The 19,480-nt window shown below is 48.0% G+C and overlaps 1 protein-coding gene across 2 annotated transcripts in view; it reads right to left on the bottom strand.

The window, feature by feature from the left end:
* Positions 1-19,480, bottom strand: part of CCDC9B (coiled-coil domain containing 9B) — a 52,558-nt gene that overhangs the window by 14,063 nt on the left and 19,015 nt on the right. For both annotated transcript variants that reach the window (XM_076343636.1, XM_076343637.1), the window contains 5 exons: positions 10,176-10,250; positions 7,327-7,511; positions 5,871-5,932; positions 5,299-5,352; positions 4,756-4,861 (listed from right to left, as the gene is read on the bottom strand). In XM_076343636.1, the coding sequence (XP_076199751.1) occupies positions 4,756-4,861; positions 5,299-5,352; positions 5,871-5,932; positions 7,327-7,511; positions 10,176-10,250 (482 nt within the window). The remainder of the gene's footprint in view (positions 1-4,755; positions 4,862-5,298; positions 5,353-5,870; positions 5,933-7,326; positions 7,512-10,175; positions 10,251-19,480) is intronic.

Genomic DNA, 19,480 nt, shown 5'->3' with positions numbered 1-19,480 from the left:
GTGAAGCAGCTTGGAGCAGCCCTACAGGGCTTAGAGACAGATCCAGCACCCAAACCACAGTCAGTGAGGTCTTGTCCTGAATACAAGGTAGGTCCCCGCCGGCTGTGCCAGCTAAAACTGCAAAAGGGCCCCTTTTCTTAGAAGTAGCCCCCGCCACTGGGGTTGTATCTTCAGTGGTGCCCTGCAAGAGCTCTGAAAGTCAGACTGTATGGGTAGAGCTCATCATACATAATCAACCATGTTAAATTTCAGCATGGACTGCCCTCATGATCAATTCCCCTCTGCACTCAGCATTGATGCTGGTGGAACCAATGACTGCTTTCCCCAGATAGATATCTAAAAACAGAGAAATGACTTGCTGGCTGCAGGTTTCTGCCTCTCCCTGCTCTGTCTACTCTACCACTGCATGGGTCCTGCAGAGCCATCCCAGGACAGACCACCCCCACAGGTCTAAAGATAGCCAAAATTAGCTAGTCAGCAATTTTGAAATATTCAGTATCTCTGCCTGACATGTTCCTCCTCCCCATCATTACCGCTAACACACCAGAGTGTGTTATTAATCACTAACATGCAATGAAAATACTCAGTGCATTCCCTAGCATGGCTAGTGCTATCCATGATAGATGCTCATATGGGAACTTGGCTCCAAATTCTTTATGGGGTAATTCAGGCATCTAAACAGGATTCTAGCACCAGCCATTTTGGAGCCTTAAAGCCTTTAAATGGATATGAGTAATACCCTGATTGAACCCAGCAGCCCTAGAGGAGTTAGATGCACGAAAAAGCCTCCAAGCCTCTGAACTGCAGGCACAAACATGTACTGGAAAACATACCTTCCCAGTTTGTTGTGAGAAAAGAGACAGGCTGTGGAAGCCCATGACGCACCAGGCATCCTCTCTGCGACACATCCTCTGGGCCTCCCAACAGAAGGTGCTAAACCTCGCTGTGTAGTCTGGCTAGCTGACCTTCCCCTCTCCCCAGATAAAGAACACATCCCAGAAACAACTGTCACTTTGAACTGGTTGACATTGCTGGTGTGCTTTGACTCTGATGTGCTTCAAGCAGGCATGTCCAACACACAAGGGATCTTAAGTCTGCTGGACCCACTGCATAAATCTCCTGCTAATGGGGGGAAGTGACAAAAGCAAGCGAGTAATACTATAGTATTACAGCAGGTAGAAGTGCTGATACCCAGGTATCGCCCTACTCAGTTTGAAATGATGCTAGCTGTCCTACTCGCTGGCAGAAAGGAGGATGCCTTCAGTGACCTCTCCAAGCTCTGGAGCAAAAGAGGCAAACAGAGACCACTGCAGGAAGAGACTCTGAGGGCCACTAACGAGGGGAAGCTCAATGAGATGTCGTCAAACAGCGCTCCAAGCTGGCCAGTCAGAGGCTCTGAGGCAGTCTGTACAAAACATTAAATCCCAGCCCAACGTTATTTCTTTGAATTTCTGCCATAAGACAACTAGCCAAGGCATTTCTTCTGGGCATGGCTCTGAGAGCTCAGCGTAGAAAGAAAAAGAAATGACTCAAGACCCTGTTACGATTTCTGGAAGCTAGCCAGCATCTGCCTGTCACAGGTATGCTTTGGGGCATAAGTCAACCTTAGCTGAGGAGGAGAAGAGATGGATATAGGGGAGTGGGCAGGCTCTCATCCCTTCCCGTGGGTCTGACCAGGGCAGAGATGGAGCCCAAGGCAGGACATGAGCACTGGTGTTTGACCCATGGGCTGTGGCATGGAGGAAAGCAACAAACTCTTTGTCCATTCCAAGAAGCCGCTCAGAATCAACACTGCTCTTTCATTTACAGTCTACTCCCAGCACACATTTAACCAGCCATATGCATCTAAATTGTACAGCTAAAATGTCCACAGAGCAGAAAAGAATGACTGCATTAGGATTAAAATTCAAGATTACACGCTGGAAAGCATGAGGTTTATGATGTCATCAGGTCCTTCTACCATCATCATTATTTTCTGAAGTCTTTCATTATATTCTGCTGCTTGGGAGGAAGGACAGGGGTGGGCCACATCTGGATGAGGTAAGTTGCTGATCCCACGCCTTATACAGCTGGTCCTCCCCGAAGGGCCCTCAGCTCTCATGGTGAGACAAGGTGGGCATGGCCAACAGCTGAAGACGTGACCAGAATAAACCAGATGTACCACCACATGAAGCTCCCAGGGAAACCTCCTCTTCGCCTTCCCACCTCCCCAGGCCCTGAACTGCAGGGAAACAAAAGACTCCAGCAGGAAAGAGAGAGAAAGGAAGAAAATGATCTTTGCAGTGGGTATAACTCACATTCCCGGCAAACACTGACAGAAACCATGAGTTGCTTGTTCTGTGCGATTTCTTCCAGCCCTTGGGAGCACTGAGCATCTCTCCTGCAATGAGACATAATCTGCTCTGCAGAAATAAGGTGTCCCGTGAACCCTTCTCAAAGCAGAGGGGATGGCACTAGATGTGCATTTTAAAGGAACAGATGGATCAAAGTCCAAAGGAAAAGTGTCTCAGGAAACAGTGTTCTCTGATGAGCTTGGAGGAGACCTAGACAACTAATAATAACCGATCCAGTTAAGTTTAGAGGGAAGTAGAGACAGCAATGCTGCATCAGTAGCCTTCCCCTTGAATCCAGTTTAGCCCAAAACTGATGTGTGGTTTTAGGAAAGCTGTATTCCGTAAGAAGTACTATCTTTTAGAAAGGATGATGACCTAAAGTCAGGTCATTTGTGGCTGTTAAAAGTCTTACAACCAGTGTGGGGGTGGTAGTGTCTGCCCAACAGTTACCTGTGCTTTAACTTCTTATACATAGTGTCAGGTGGATATATTTTTTCCTTCTGTTTCTCTTCTCCAGTGCAGCTGTTGAAGTAATTCCTGTGCATAAATTTTCTTTCTATGTCTCTCTCTGTCCACCTCCCTGTCCCCATTTTTCAGTTCTTCCCTCACTGCCTTGTAGCCTGTCACTTTTTAAATTTTATTCTTGTCTCCCTCTGTCCAGCCCCTTGTCCCTTTTTTTTTTTAATTCTTCCCTCTCTGCCCTGTAGCACGTTGATTTTAAATTTTATTTTTGCATCTCTCTCTGGCCAGCTCCCTGTCCCTCTTTTTACTATCACAAATAACCAAATTTCAGTGGCACACCTCAAAAGCAGAACCACGCTTACTCCTGAGCGTAGTTGTTGAGGTCTGGGAGTTTGGTTTGGCCCTGATGGGTTGGCATCTTCAGGCAGGGCAGAACTGTGTATAATTACTGCATCTTTCATAGTTTTGAACAGCAACATTCAGCCTGCAGTCTGAAGCCTTCTAAGGTATTAATAGAAAGTAACAACATAAAGCAAATCTATTGGCATGCCCATCCTGCACAGCCTCTGGGAACTGCTGTAATTCCCCAGTGCTGCAGTCAGCGGCTGGGGGAGAGCAAGCATGAGCACAGCTCATCAGCTTTTCTTTCCCAAGTACATTTTATTGGGGATGGAGCTGAAGAATGGAAAGGGGTGGAATGTAACTTAAAAACAAAGCTAACTTGATTATTTGCATGCTGTTGATCCTAGTCTTCAATTTATCAGAATTAAATTTAATTTTAAAAAGTATGATTAACTAACAGGGCTTAGGAAGACAGAAGATAACCCATCTTTATGCTGCAAGTAGATTCCCAGTCCACAGCTTAACCAGCTGAGAGTTATGGCTGCTCAGGTGCATTTCCTCAAAGCACAGCCACTAGAAACAAAAGCAACATTAAAAAATCTCCAGGCTTAATGCAGTGCCAGGCTCTACATATTAGACTGACTACTGTCCTGACACAGCAGAATCCTGCACACACAGACCCTGCCTAACACTCTTCATTTCAGCCAAGTAACAGCAAGCAGCAGCTGACTTCCAACTAACTAACTTCTTCTGGGTAATGCTGTGAGTACCCCTATGAAGCACATTATCTGTTTATGCATCTGTTTAACTGCATGGTCATAACTGACCGGGATGGTTGAAGAATGCTAACATTAAAAGCTACTGGAATGGTTTTGTGTTCTGGATAAATGAAGAGGCTTGGGGTATGGAATCAACTCTTCGTCCTTTTGTTGCCCACTAAAGGGCACGGCAGCACTGTGAAGACAATTACTGTTATTAAACCATCAGTGTGGCTCCAGGAAACTGGAGACTGCACTGAAATTTAATTATGGAGAGCAGCAGGGGAGGGGGGCCTCTGGGAGGATGTGGGCGAACCTGTAAAATGCACTTAGTTTTGCTGATATTCTGAAATTACTTCAGTGCAAATTACTATATTGCTGTGTGCTGCCCACAGCTGGCAGGAGCAGGCCACTTCCCTCCTCACATCTTTAAAAATAGTTGTTTAAGAGGAAAAGACATCTGTACCACAGTATCAATCCTAATTACTATTGCTTCAGTTGGGAATTATCTTTGGAGGCTGCTCCTCCATATCAGCAGTGCCTGGAAGTCAGATAAGATGTGTTCAAAACTTGCTGGGGCATGTGCCAGGGCCACCCAAATCTGGTCACAGAGTAACCCTGACTCCCCTGGGCCGTTCTGCAGAGAGTTGACGCAGCGGATCAGTACAGTGATGATGCACCCCACCACTAAGTGAAGTCCTGCCAGACAAGGTCCCAGCCAATGTGAACTCATCTGAAAAAGATGCCGTTGTGGAACAGTATCTCTTTTTGTCTGTCTGTCTTCACAATCAGGCAAGGAATGAGACCTGGACATGCATATCACAACCACTAGTTCGCGGCGCTGCTGCCAGCCTCCTTACCTTCGGGCTCTGCCGGTCAGTCTGTCCTTTCCTTTGGCTCGGCTGCTCACAGCAGGTACTGCTTTTGGGCCAGGATCGCTCACATTCACTCCGTGCTGTCCTCCACCTAGAAGACAGGTTGGAAATGCCATGCAAGAGCAGGCAGAACCAGTTGATGGACCACTGAAGCGGCCAACATCCTTGTATCACTGGAAAGTACCTCTTGGGGGGGGAAGCCTCTGAAGCTGTATGCATACTGTACATATATTTTCTGAAGTAATAAATACAAATTGAGAAATTAGGGGTGTTTCTTCTGCGTTTTTTGTTCCAAATTCCAATTATATCTTTAAATCTCATTCCTTGGATACAGTCTCCCTTGTGCTGTTCTTGGAAGACTTGTTCTTATTCTCCCTTGCCACAGAGCTATGACAGCATCCACGTGGTATGTCTCCAAAAGGCACTCCAAATCTGCGAGAGTGCCTGGAGAGAACTCTCTCCATGAGGGCATATCAGAGGTGCTGACATTTAGTGGGGTGATGCAACTGAGTCGCATGGTTTACTCACCTCTCCCGTTGGGAGGAAAGGACCTGTGCTGGAATTTCCTTGCGTTTCTTCCCCCTGAAAGGACAAAGCAAAGTATGCACAAAAGTGAGTGAGGTTCTGTAATGGACACGCAGCAGAAAGCCTGACGTTCAAATAGGGTGTCACAAGGGAAAGCTTTGGTCTGCCAGTCCATCTCCTGAGAAACAGGAGTTGTGATGGACTTATGCTAGTAAAGAAGCCAGCATGTGCCACAGGGATCAGAGATGATGTGCTCTGGAATAGGATTGCCTCTCAAACCAGTGTTTGGGAAAGGAGGCAGTGCTGAGCCTCCGTATTGTGTCATATAAGGTTACAGAAACTGTGCCACTGCTCTCCCTGGGAAGGTAAAAAGCACTAGCACCCAGACGCTCAAATCCCATCCCCTGAGCACTCTGCAAGTCAGAGAGGGCTGAGACCCCAACACTGCGCTCAGAGGCGTTTGCCCAGGAAAGCAGAGTTTCACGACTGACAGCCAGGACAGCTGCTGTGGCACTGGGATTCGCACGATCAGCATTCACTAGCATCAGGACAGAGTCTAGGTGTCCCTTGCCAACCTTTCTTATTGCTGGGATTATCCAAGGCTGGCTCCCCATCCTTAACAAAGTCCTCTTCAAACCTGCAGGTTAAAAACAGGCATTGTCAGACCTGACCGTTCTCCTCCGGTGTGCAAAGGCGTGGGCAGGAGACCTCAAGACGACGCAGGCTTCAGCCTTCGGCCCTTCTGCACCTGCCCACTGGCAAATATGTGCAGGTTTATCAGCAGGAGCTGAAACTGCATGCACTAACCAGGAGAAATGAGGCTGTGAGGCAATTCTACCCCAAAGGAGAACCTCTAAAACCTTTACATCTGTACCCATATATATATATATATAATTCTATGAACATCCATGAAGCCTATAGATGCCTGTAGTGTAACTGTACAAGGCTCAAACGCAGCTTCCCAAGCTTCTAAACACAATCTGAAGTAGCTTCAGGACTTGCCTTCTCAGATCAGACCTGTCAATCAGACTTGTTTGGTTGGTTTCTAATCCTGCTTGTTTTGTATTATGGCTTTTCTCTTAAAATAAAATTGGATATACGGAAGAACAGTAGGGCTCAGACCTGTCTTGCCAGCAACACTCGCACCCGCTGAAGTCAATTTACCTCTAATTATTGAGGTCTCGGTGACTGAAAATCTAACTATTTGGTCCCATTCCTCAGCCAAGAGATTGTCCCATCTATCTGCCCTGTATAAATTCTTTTATCAGCAAACCCATGTAATGTCCCCTAACTCCACACCCTATCAAAACGTTATCTTGCTGCAGGTGCTAAGTCATTCTCCAAAGCTTTCTAGCCAGTGTGACCCAGCTGGACAAGCACAGTTAGAGGGACAGTGTTTAAAGCGGGGAAGTGTCAGATCCCCTCAAGAGCTCTCCCACGTTGCTGTCCCCAGCATTTCCCCCATATCATATAGGTGGCCCTTTGAAGTGATCCCCTCACACTGCAGTGCCTGAACAGGCTGAGTTTGAGGTGTGGAGGATTTAGGCACATTGGCCTGTCCTGTTATTGAAAAGGAGAAACAAGCAGGGCAGTGAGAAAACCTGCGGACTAGCAATGTGAGTTTGTCCATCCCTGTTTCTAGAAGAGCACCTGCACCCTCCTGCCACTGGATTTGTCCATGTGGAGATGGAGAGGACCCTCCAGATGTAGACTGAGCAGTGATTCACGCTCCCCACCCTCCCACAGTCCAAGCCCTGGTGGGACCAAAGGCAGGCAATCTTTGTCAGCACACAGTATCTCCTATCAGGGCAGGAGACCTCATGTCAGAAAGAAAATATGAGAATCACGCTGATATCTGGTCCCACTGATAGACATGGTCAGGAGAAGAAAGAGACAGCGATGTGGATTTGGTCTGGGAGAGGCACACGACAGCATGGGATTTGATCAGCAATGAACATCTGCACAAGATCTCATCACTGGCTTTAGATGGCCTACTGCAGACAAACCACCCCAGGATTGTGGAGGACCTACATGTGCTCTGACTTCTCCACATCCCAAGCCCGTCGCCACTCGCCCTTCGCGTTCTTGTGACGTGCCAGTCGTTCCAGGTCAATCTGATCTCGCTCCCTCTTCCAGCGTATGTACTCCGAACGTTCCCGTCCAGTCATGGGGAAACTCAGGTCTCCAGGGCTCTTCTGCACTGACTTCCCACCATCCTAGTGGAGGCAAAAGAGCTTCTTGTTAACAAAAGTGTCTGAAACGTCTGCATTCAGTGTACTTCGTACCATCACCACCAGAAATGCTCAGTAATATTTGAAAACAACTTGGAGCAAGGTCAGCTTCTCTCTCTAAAGTGACGTGCACACAGAAGGGCTCTGCTTTACCCATAGCCTAAATATACTGGTCCCCGGGCTGGCTGACTTTACAGAAAGGGAAACTGAGGCAGGAAGAAGTTACATGGCTTGCTTGGAGTCACATTGTAAATCCATCACCAAATCAGAACAAGCAACCATTCCCTCCCAGGGATATTCAACAATGATAATGATAATTCATGGCAACGTATTTCTAAAAAGTTGTTCCACTTCATCCAGACTACTTGAATGGTGTTACATTTCAAAGGATTAAAATTGCTTCCACCTAAACCCCTGGATTTTGCTGTCTGGATACATTCCTCTTGCCTTAATGAGATGGGGCTTCACTGCCGTTTCCCTAACCTGAACTGCAATGTTTCTTTGGTTCCTGCAGCCATATCTAACCTCCTGATCTGTAAAGCAGCTGCCATAAGACGTAGTTTTTCATTCTAGATATTCAGTACCTGATTACAAACTTTTAAAGCATGCCCCTGTAATTCTGTGTGCAAATGGCCACAGAATTGATTTGCCCCATTTGTACCTGCAGTCACTTTAACTGCAGGCATAAATTAGACAGTGGCTTTCACCTGCTGTGTTCCTGCTCACCTGAAGGTTTTAAAACCAAACAGTCTCAATTTTTCCTGGAAGAGGCACTTTGCTAAGGTTTACTTATGGCATATAGTTAGTTCCTGGAGTGCTTGCAACATCTCCCAACAGAGTTTGAGAGGTTGAACTCTCATAGAAGATGCAAAGAGCTAATGAACCCCCCCCACCTGAAGACTTTAGGACACTTAAAGTTACGCCTATGAAATCCTTCACACTGACAGGGTCGAGAAGGAAGGCAGCCTTCTGCGACCACCAGGCATCCATAGGAGTCCACAGACACAGGGCTGGGGCTGACCCTGTGCCCAGGGCATGCGGTACTGCGAGTGCCAAGAGCAGCATTCTTGGAGCAAAGGGGCTCTTCACCTTCATTGCTTTCAGCCTCTTGGTTTATCACTCCTCCTCCTCATGATAGACTAGTTAAGGGTTGCCACTGTTCAAAAATTTAAAGCTGAATGAAGAGATAGCTCAGAGCTGATGGAATACGTGAAGAGGGAGAGGTGGGTAACCAAGCTGTCAGGTTAATGGACATGGTGGAAACAGGAGCCAACGGGCCATGGTGTGTTGTCAAGCAACACTGTGTAGTGAATAGCTTAGTGCAGAGCTGAGTCTTGGGGTGCTAATTACCAGCGGATAATTGATCACTTCATACACGTGCCCTTCCACACCAGCCACCCTCACCCCATCCCCAAACAGGGACTAACTCCTCAGTATTGCACTGCTGATAAAAGCAGAGCAGCAGGGAAGGAGTGAGTGAAAGCTCTGCTACCAAGGAGACCCACCTGCATGGGCCAGAGATGGGGTGGCAGTAATTGCTCTTCCATTCATTAGCTGGCAGGAGCTGGGGGACCTGAGACTGCATGCCCAAGAAGGGAGAGATGAGGTCCACAGAAAGGCAAGGCACACCAGGGCAAAGCAAGGGCAAGCACTGGTCCCTGGGCTGGGGCACAGGCCTGGAGATGCTCCCCACAGCTTCCAGCCCCATGGCACAGTAAGGCACAGTCGGTCCTGCCACGACAGATCCTGACGCGCCCATAGAGGAGAAGCATGCAAAGGCTGAGCAGCATACAGCTAGTGAGAGCAGGGTTCAACCTCCAGAGCTGGAGGATAAGGGAAGTACCCTGCACCATTACCTTGACCCTTAGCAAAGGGGAAGCCAAATGTGAGGGAAAGACTGAGGCTGGTGCCCGTGCTCTCTCATGGGTGGATGCAGAGGTGGCTGTGGGGCCCTCAGAGCAGGGGAAGCTGGTCTCTGACCAGGGGCTCACCTCAGTTGCAGCATAGCTGTGGTTAGCTGGACCACAAGGCTATCGTGCTCCCCTTTTCTGCTCTGGGGGGGCTCAGCTGGAATTAATGTTTAAGAGCCCATCTGTGTCCTCCTAATGAATCACACTGAGGTGGGGCTATTCAATTCGTGCTCCATTAATTAAGAGCATCTGCAGGCTCGGGGGAGCCAGCATGTTCTCTAGGGTTTGCACTAAACAATCAGTGGGAAGGCCCGTGCTTTAATTTACCTCCATCCTACTCAGCTTCTGCTGAAGTGAGGAGCTGTACTAATACAGCCTGAGCCTTTCAACCCACAAGCAAATGTTTTTGGGAGAGAAACCAGCTAGGGCTGTGCTGCCACATGGGTGAGCACGTGTTACTCCTCGTAATATCCCTGCTGCTGTGCTAGGGGCTTAAGCAGCTACAACAAGGTGTGAGGGCAGGTCCCCTGTCACCTCTTTCCACTGCTGCTTTGCTTCAGGTGTGTTAGCTGCTCAGCAAAGCTTTGGATGATGAGAGGGATGAACGGTGGGGACCACATCAGAGCACATTGCTGCTTCCTTTAGGACTGAGGCAACTCTTAGTGGTGAGGAGGCACATCCTACTGGTTTCCTCTTCCAAGACAAGGGTCCCCCCAAAGGGACACGGGTCCCCACTCACCTTCCGACCATGCTCACTTTCTGGGCCTCTGTCACTGTCTGATCTCCTCTTCTCTGCTGTTCTCCTCTCCTCTGCCTGCAAGAGCACAGACACAGGAATTATTTCAAGGATTAAGCAAGGACTCCTGGCAGGGGAGTCAGTGCCTGACCCTGTGCTCACCAGGACATGTAAGAACTGCCCAGAAAAGGTCAGCAAAAGAGGAAAGATTGGTTTCTGGAGCCCTGAATCAAACTGATGTGGAAAAAAAGAAGTCAGAAAGTAAGGGATGTATGAGAAAAGCAAGAAAATGGGATGCATTCCCACAGGTCCCTCCTCCTGCCAAGCTAGAGGCAAAGAGGTGTCCTGTATGGTCCCATTTCTTTCCAAGGCAGACCAAGTTTCAGGTACCTTTTCAGAGTTGGGCCAAAGACCCAGCTTACAATTCAACTGTACGAGAGCTGGGAGCCCATCTAAGATGCAGCCAGCATGGTAAAGTTGGGAGTGATTTTTGTCCCTGTCAAACACAGTGCCCTTCTATCAGGGTCCATCCCTGCTTCCACTGGCTTTAGCCATGCTGCCACCAGATTGGCAAGCTCTGCTCTAGTGTTGATATCCCCCCGCCTGGCAGGAGGTGAAAATTAGCCCCTCCGTCTTAATGAACTACAGACACTAAACATGAGGCATGCCACGGGCCAGGCAGTTCTCTGCCCCTATGTGGGACTGATAATACAGACACAGCCATGTCAGACGCCAGGGTGGGACCACAGTGGGTCTTAGCAAAATAGTCTGCAGAGCATAAATATCTTTCAAGAAAGACCTTCTGCCCCAGTTAGATAGTATTGTCGGGGTGCCACTGGGAGGGCTGCTTGCCGTTGCATGTGCTGGGCAGATGAGGGCAGGGTACCAGCCTGCCCCCCACGCTACTGAGTCCCTCGGGGCAGGGGGTTGGTGCTTGCTCAGGGCTCTGCCCTGGGAGCGGCTCCCACTCCCACCCGGGCGCTGCCATAACATGTGATTTGCAGCACGGCGGCTGCCAAGTGGCACAGCATTTATCACGGCTGCCTCCCCCCGTTTTGTAACCGTACATGGCAGCCCTGGGGCTGCCTCACACAAACACTGCCACGAGCAGAGAGGCCCCGGCATGCTGCAGCCCAGTGGGCCCCCCTTGCACCCAGCAGAGCCAAGGCATCCCCAAATTCCCCTCCCTGCTGAACTGCTACGGGGCCGGGGAGCGTGTGGGGCTGAGATTATCATGCTGCCATTTTGCACCGCCAAGCAAAACTGAAACACAAAGAGGAAAGTCGCAGCACAAACTGCCAGGTCAGCCATTCGAGAAAGTGTCAGTGCCATGAGGTCCAACCCAGGCTGGAAACAGGACTTTCATTCCAGTCATTTGCCAGCCCCAGGTTTAGCCCAGCATTATGGGGCCGGGTGCGGGAAACTCGGGATACCAGTCTCAATACCAGACAGCGCTGCCTAGCCTCCTAAGGCAACTCATCCCCGTTGCAGCCTGTTCCCGCATACCCGGTAGGATCGTGCAGGGAGTGAGCTGGGGGCAGCCTTTTTGGGGATTGTCCGCATGTGCTAAATCTGAGGCAGGTGGGAAGTCCATATAGCCAGTGCTCATGGACACTGCACGACAGCTTAACTGGTCTGACTGGTGTGAAGCTGGTGTAGCTCCAGTACAGGTGGAAACTTGTGTAAACAGATCCTTGGAAATAACGAGGAAGGTGTTAGCTATATTGTCCTAGGATTTCTCAGCAAAGATTTGGGGAAAAATGCAGAGGGGTCTGTGCTCAGAGAAGCCACCCCTCACCATATCCTGGCCTGTTGCAAAACGGGCCAGGATATGGTGAAAGATGATATTGGGTATTTATTTCAAAAGGTTGCTGCAAAAACTTATGTAACCAAAAATGCTCCCTCCAGGCTCAAAGACAACTGCTTGTGCAGCCCCATTTGAAGAACCTAGTAGCGAGGGATCTAACAAGTTTCCATAGCCCCAAACTGAGACCTTGCATTTATAGAGAGATTAAAACAGCAGAAACCTGGAAACTTTGCTTATTTGAGGAGGCTGGCTGGGGAGCAAGGTGCAGATGGATGTTTAGCCTTTAAAGCACCTGTAAAAGAAACTCACCATTTTAGAAAGAGTACAAAGGAGCCAGCTGCTGCAGAAGAGCTGGAGCCCCTCCGTCCCTGGGGGAAACCTTGTGTGGGAAGAGAGACAGGAGAGAAGGAGCACTGATTGCCTCGGAAATGCCAAAGACAGCTCATAATTGATGGGGAAACTGAGGCAGGGAGCTGCATGGGTGTGCTTATTGTTTCATCTGAGTCTGCATATTTCTCATGCAAGCTCATGCAAAGAATGATTCGGTTTGGACCCTTTACAATGCCTGATTGTGTCCCCAAAGACGGGAACCGGAAAGCCAGAGCATCCGCACAGCCGGAGCACTGAGCCAGGGTGTGCATAAGCTGCGGGGGGAGCAGTGTGCCTCTGCCTGTCTGCAGCCCAGCGCAGCTTGACTTCAGCCCTGCCTCTGCCAAGCAAAGAGTGAGCCTGCGCCCAGGAAATGTGCTGGGACGGCCCAGCTGAGGGACTGTGCTGCAGCTCGTGAGACGCGGGAGAAGACGCAGCTCCTGCATGGCTGGCCAGCGCCGGAGACCTGCAACCCAGAGGCTGTCCCGTTTTGGGCACCAGCTCTTCAGTGCACACCACAAATCACTCTGCCACAGGGACGCTGTACGACTCTCCATCCTTTTACACCCCTCGCTCAAAGCCTGTCCGTCTTTTTCCTTAGCCTGCTTCTATTTTTGCTTCTCAAAGGGCACTGAGGAAAACAGAGAGGACCAAAACCATCTGGTTCTCTTCTACCAGGAAAGCAGGTCTGAACTATGCAGTTAAGAAAACATGGTTAGCTTTGCTTTTGCACTGGCTCAGGAGCAGATTTTCACATTTGCTCCATGCTGCCCCAGAGCTGCTGTTAGCCTGTTATGACACACCCAGGCCATGGGGAAGCAAAACATGTTTTTCTCCTCCTTCCTCCTCTCCGCCCCCAAAAATTATGAAATATGACAATGACATTATCATCTCATAGTTTAACTGTTCCTGCACAGCAGGGGAAGAGATGTGAGGAGGGAACAAAAACCTAAAGTAGACAGAGAAGATTACGTTTGTTTATCCTGAGATTTATGCAAGGATTTCTCAATTTCTCAGCCACAGAATGGTCCAGGGTGGGGCTGAGCCTGCTCCTAACCAGGATACGTCCCTGGGATCCCAAAGGCTTTCTGACGCTGGGTTTGTCTGACCTCCTGACATACATATACCCAGCTAATGTTAATGTACAGTGGTGACAATGCTGATGCCATTATCCAGCCATGTTAAGCATTGTTTTGTACTAACAGTTCTCCAAACCAAAAGCTTTGACAAGCTTTGACATCTCTGGGCTACTTCACTATTTTCTTATTTTAAAAATAAGTACCAACAGATGTGTTAAATTAACCTTTTGGTACCCACTTCTCCAGGCATGTATCGGCACCAGAACTGGCATTTCTTCTGCAGGAGGAGATTTTTGTAAGAGCTTAGAGCTGGTTTTCCAGTGCTCGGATCCCCCACTGGGCAGGATTTTTGAAACTAGTACATTAGAGGATATATTTTTCTAACTCTTTTGAAAAATCTGCCTACTAATTGTGCTGCCTGAAGGGAGCTAAAGACTTCTCAGCCACCCTTTCTGCTTACCTTGCCCTCCCATCTGCAACGTAAAAGCAAGTGCTTCTCCTGCCACAGGTTTGGTTCCTCTCCCCTGCAAGCACGGGAGTCAGACTCATCAGCATAAGTCCCTGAAAGCAGCTTTTGTGTCTCTTGATTACAAACAGTCATTTCTGATATACCATCCTGGGAAACTCTGTTAATAAAAGGACAATTTAAAAGCCCTGAAGCCCTATCAACTGTCCATTTAAAAGATGATTTGTAACCTGCTAATTAACCATTGTGCTCCACTGGTCCTGGGCTGCCAGCTTGCAGCTCTAATGTATTAATGATCCTGAAACACTGCCAGAGCATGGAGTGGCTTTTTAGGAAAACTGGTGCTAAACGTTAGGCATTATCCCCTGCCCTGCTTGCAGATTTAGGGGCAGCCAGGCAGAGGTGGGAAGAAAGGTGCCTGATGTGGCACCTCCACGCCAGCAGCAGCACTGGAGGCCATGAAGTTGCATCAGTAGAGCGATGTGCTCAGGCTAATTTGTTCTGCAAGGAGACAGGATAATTTGGTTCCCCCAGCCCTCTGTGCTAACAGAGAGTGAAAGAGTCTTTCACTGGGTAGAAAAAAATAATGGCAGGGTAATATAAGGCACTGGGACTGTTTTGGAAAAGCAAATCATGAGAACAGCTTTTTTTTTCTTGCATTTCCTCTTTGGCAGCTTCTGCTACAGCTGTGTGCTGCCAGCTGCGATGTGGTCTGGGACTGACAATGTGGTGCTAGCTAGAAGCACAAAGGGCAACAAGAATGGGAGTCTTTTTTTTTTTTCCTTTTTATTGAATTTAATCATGAATAAAAATAGAGAAAAATGTGGGATAACAAGGATGCCCATCAAATGTTTTAATAGGATAAATTTGGCAAGTGCAGAGAGGAGGAGGCAAATTTGACAGTGGCCAGGCTATGGGATGTTACTGAAGGGGGAGTGACGGATGTGATCCTCCCTCCTAGGCACCACAGGCCTCTGTGGGAGGGAGGACACAAATAACCCAGAATGAGCAGGGAACCAGCTGGGGCATGAGGCGAAAAACCCCAAAGGATGGACTGTGCTGGGGTAAAAAGGGAGGCTGAAAGCTAATGCTCAAATTGAGGGTCTCGGCTGAGGTCCTAACACACAGCTACTCAGATGACAACACTGATGCCCCATCAGGCTCCCGCAGTAGCTGATCAATTTGGGAATAAAACCAAAGTTTCTCTTTTGGGTTAACAACTAATTAAAGTCTAGAAAACAAAAAGTGGCAAGAAAATGCCAGTTTCCATGGTAGAAGATTAGCAGGGGTGTGCCACTGGAACATGCACTGCTCAACATGCTCATAAATGGTCTGGAAAAGGAGCTGAATAGAGAGATGACAGTTTGCTGATGATACTAAATCATCCAGGGCAAAGAATGTAATTTGCCAGGAAAGAGCTGCAAAAGATCTCTTGACATTGAATGCCTGCATCATAAAATTACAGATGAAATTCAATATCAATAATACAAAATAACTCACATGGAGAAAAATGCCCCTTCTTATATATACACACACAGTAATGAAGCTTGAACTATGATTAACACTCAGGAATGAAATTTTTGGTGTTATTGTGACTAGTTCTCTGAAAATGTTAGCTCAATTATTTAGAAAAAAAGCAAAGAAAATGCAAAGTTGTTAGGAGAAGAATAGAGAACAAGCCAGAAACATTGTTATGTCACTGAGTACATCCACAAGAGCCCGCAGCTTGCATACCATGTACAGTTCTGGTCCTCTTGTATTAGAAGAATATAGTAAAAATACCAAAGGCACAAACGAGGACAATGAGAGTGATCAAAAATATAAAACTACTTCCTCACCAGACATGTCTAAGTAGGGTCAGTCTCTTAAGCCTGCAGAAGAGATGGCTGAAGGGAGATGTGAAATGGGTCGATAAAATCATTTGTGCTTTCAGAAAGTGAACGGGATGATCTATGCACTGCTTCCCATGACGCAGAAACATCAACTGGAGTTATAGGGTAACAGGTTTGAAGAAAAAGAAGGGATGCATGTTTCAACACAGCATGTCACTTAACATTGCAGTTCCTGGCTGGAGATGTTGTGGGGGATAAAGTTTAGATGGACTGAAAAAAAAAAGATTAGAATTCAGGCAAGAAAAAGCCTGTCAAGGAGAAAGATGCTGTTCTTGGCAGAGGAGGCCCCTAACTTGGGGGTGGCGAGTATAGGAGGGGCGGGATGACTGCAGGTTTCCCTGGTCTTCTGCTCTTTTCCCGACGCTGTGCTGCTGGCTGCTGCTGCAAACACAGTGCAAACACTGCTGCACTGACGCTTCTGTTAGTGCACGGCCCTCACTGGGCAGGTGCCAGCTCTTCTGCAGTGCTGGGGTGGCTTTGGGTTGCAGAGCCCACCAGGGCTGGTTTCCCTGTTTAACAGTTGGTTCCCTGTTTACCAGTTTTCCTGAAGTGACGCAGTGCTAAGCCACTCAGCATCACTCACGTGCTTATTGTCACCATAGCCAGGAAGGCAGAGGCGTGCTATAACCCTGTTTACGTGGGGGGAACTGAAGGCCAGGGCTGCTGGGGTTTGTGGATGCTGTGATCCCACCAGTGCTGGTGGGATTCAGCTTCCATTTCCAAATGAATTGCTGTAATCAACATCCCTGTGACACACACTGAGTTCTGCAGGCTAAAATTATTTAATAGAGGTTTTATACATTTTGGTATTACTAACTCTGATCTGCTCTCTGCACTGCAGTCTTCCAGTGCCTCTTGGAGAAATACATTGCTCTGAGGCACAGCATGTGAGACAGACTTGCCTGGTTTCAATTTTTCAAGTGCTATCCCTATCAGAAAAAAGAAGTACTTGTTTAAAACACTAATCCTTAACGCAGCTTAGGAACAGCTGAAGTGACAGGGTGGGCCAGACCAAATCTCCCTTGACTCAACCAGCCCAAGCTGGCATGATGTGTGAGATGCCAACGTGACCTGTCACTTCAGGCCCCATCTGCTTCTGTCACTGATCCTGGGAAAAGGTTGACCAAGTGCGGATGGAAGAAAGTAGCTTGCAGAAGTGACCGTGAAATCCAACCATTTAACTCTCTTACAGCCACATCCTTTCGTCACATTGTAAGGTGCCTGCATGCTGAGAGCTGTTTTTTGTCCTGGCTGTCGTAGCTGTTGTCTGAAGTTACACAATTAAAATGGTAATATGAAGATACCTTCATTAACTAGGGATGGAACAGGGCCTGATCAGTCTATGGAAATCACCAGGAACAAGGAAATCTCCTGAGCTCAGCGGGACTCTGAAACATATCCAGCTGGTAACAGGTATTGGAAACTAGAGTTTCAAACACTTTTATGTCTTTTTCTAAATTATAAGAGGAATCCAAAGAACAACAACAAATACTCCCATCAAAGCCCATTTTTAAAATGAGCTCATCAACATGCGCTACCGGCCCCTTCATTTCCCAGCCTTGGGAGGTGTGCTCCGTGACAGCCCCTGTGCTTGCTCCCTGCCTCCTGTGCAGGCTGGGAGAGCACGTGGTCCCTGAAAGCACCCTGCCTTCCTGGGAGCAGCAAGCCCCCATTCTGCTCTCTGTGAGCTTCCAAGAGGCTGGGGGAGGTATGCTTCTAAGCTCAGTAACAGAAAGCAGGGACAACATTTCTGTGCCAGCAAGAAGCATGATGCTATCACTAAATGGGTCTTGCCAGCTACATTAGTCCAAGACTGCTGTTGAGCCAGGATATCTGTCCAGCCAGAAGACCAGGTGATCAAGCAAAACTAATATTTCTTCTCAGTCGTAAGTAAGGCTGAGGGCATATACTGCTCCTTGGTAGTGCTGTTTGATAGCTAATTATATGAAGCCTCTGTGGCTTTCCTGTGCTCCCGACAGAGGTCCTTCTCTTCTTCAGCCAAGGCGTGAAGGCACCAAATGGCTCTGCTCAATCCTTCTCCCTGTGTAAGTCAGCACCAGCAGGCTCTCGTCAAGCACCTAGCAGGCCTCCCTTGCAGCCTGCTGCTGCTAGAAGAGTGCCTGAGCTTCAGTCCAACCCTCTGCCAACTGAGTGACTGGGTTTGGATTAAGGGAAAAAAAAGGGAAGACTTTAAATGAACTTCAGTATCTGAGGAGGAGCAGCATAGAGCTGTTTGCATTCCTGGGGATTATCAGGATTACCTTCTAGCCCAAGCTGTGTGAAGGAGACCACTGTGGCTATGTACAATTGAGGAAAGGAGGACTGACAGAGTTACGTGAACTCCTTGCACTGCTATATGGACGTAATTGCGTTCATTGGGAATGAATTTAAATGAATGAGCTTAAGTGAATGGCAGCACAGTGGGAGCTGAAAGTAGCAAGAGCAAGACCCAAGACACCAACCTCTCCCAAATCACCAAAATCAAATCTGCCGGGCATTAGGGACTTCACACCCTCTTTGCCAGCCTACGATTCAAAGCATCAGATCTTCAGTGGTTCACGTAAAAAGGTGTAGGCAGATAAGGCTTTAAGCTAGCGCAGCTGCAGGCCTGCTCTCATACACACTCTGAATCTAACTGCTTTGGGGCCAATATGAGCAAGGCATCACCAAAACCACATACGTGGACCCTCAGCCTCAAATTTCATGTTCCATAATAAAAGCATATGAGATATTACCTTTTCCAGGGCTGTCTATGCACTTAAAACAGGGCACAGGATCTGAAGCCAAAATCTAGGCACTCTTCCTGCTGCTCTCTCCTAGCACGGTCCCAGCCTTGATGACCTCAGAGATAAGTATTAAACAAGCCCAGCAAGAGCAGAAGCAGAAAGACTTGCCCTGCACATCACAGAATTACATTTGACAGCCTCAAGGATAGCTACAGCACAGGCATGGTCAGGTCACTCTCACCCTACCATCATGTCTAGGTGTGTTCGTGATGCCTAGACTGAAATGGGTGACAGCTGCCACATGAACCTCTGGTGAATGGATAGTTACCACTGGCTCAATCAGGCAGCCTATATGAGGTTTAGGGCATTCAAAAAACTGCTTGGTAGCCATGGGAAAGGAGCACATGAGCTTTCAGAGCCTAAGGTAAACTCTGGGGAGGAGGAGAAGCTGAAGATTAACATGGGCAGTTAGCAGATGGTTGGCTGCTGTCCCAGAGAGGGTGCTACATAGGTCTCCCAGCGTTCCTGGGTGTGTTTGGCAGCTACACTAAGTGTTGTTTTCCTTCATAGTCTTTGCTGACCCTGTTTGCTGCAGGAATTCTTACTTATCTGTGCAAACTCTCAAATGGGAAAATATCACATGCCTCCGTGTGTGTAAAGAGGAAGGTATTTGCGAAGAACTATTTGAAATATGTTTCAAAGATTAACAAAGTTCAGCCAGCTCACCCAGTAGGTTATGGCCAGGCACAGCAGGACTTGGGTTTAGAAGCAGATACTGCCCAGCTCTGTTAACTTTTAAGTCATGCAGTGAGTAAAGAGGACAGTGCTCCTGACTCAATCTGGTCCCAAAAAGAAGTTGGTAAGAGACAGGAGGTGAGATTCATGCTCAGTATCTGGCAGTGCTTTCATCGATCCTCCCAAAACAGCATCTGATATTTCTTATGGACCCAGCATGTGTAAGAGCCTGCT

This window comes from Aptenodytes patagonicus, chromosome 7 (genome assembly GCF_965638725.1).
Source record: "Aptenodytes patagonicus chromosome 7, bAptPat1.pri.cur, whole genome shotgun sequence".
Classification (NCBI taxonomy): Eukaryota; Metazoa; Chordata; class Aves; order Sphenisciformes; family Spheniscidae; genus Aptenodytes; species Aptenodytes patagonicus.
Note: the sequence above shows the minus strand (reverse complement) of the source record. Positions and strands in the feature narration are given on the sequence as shown.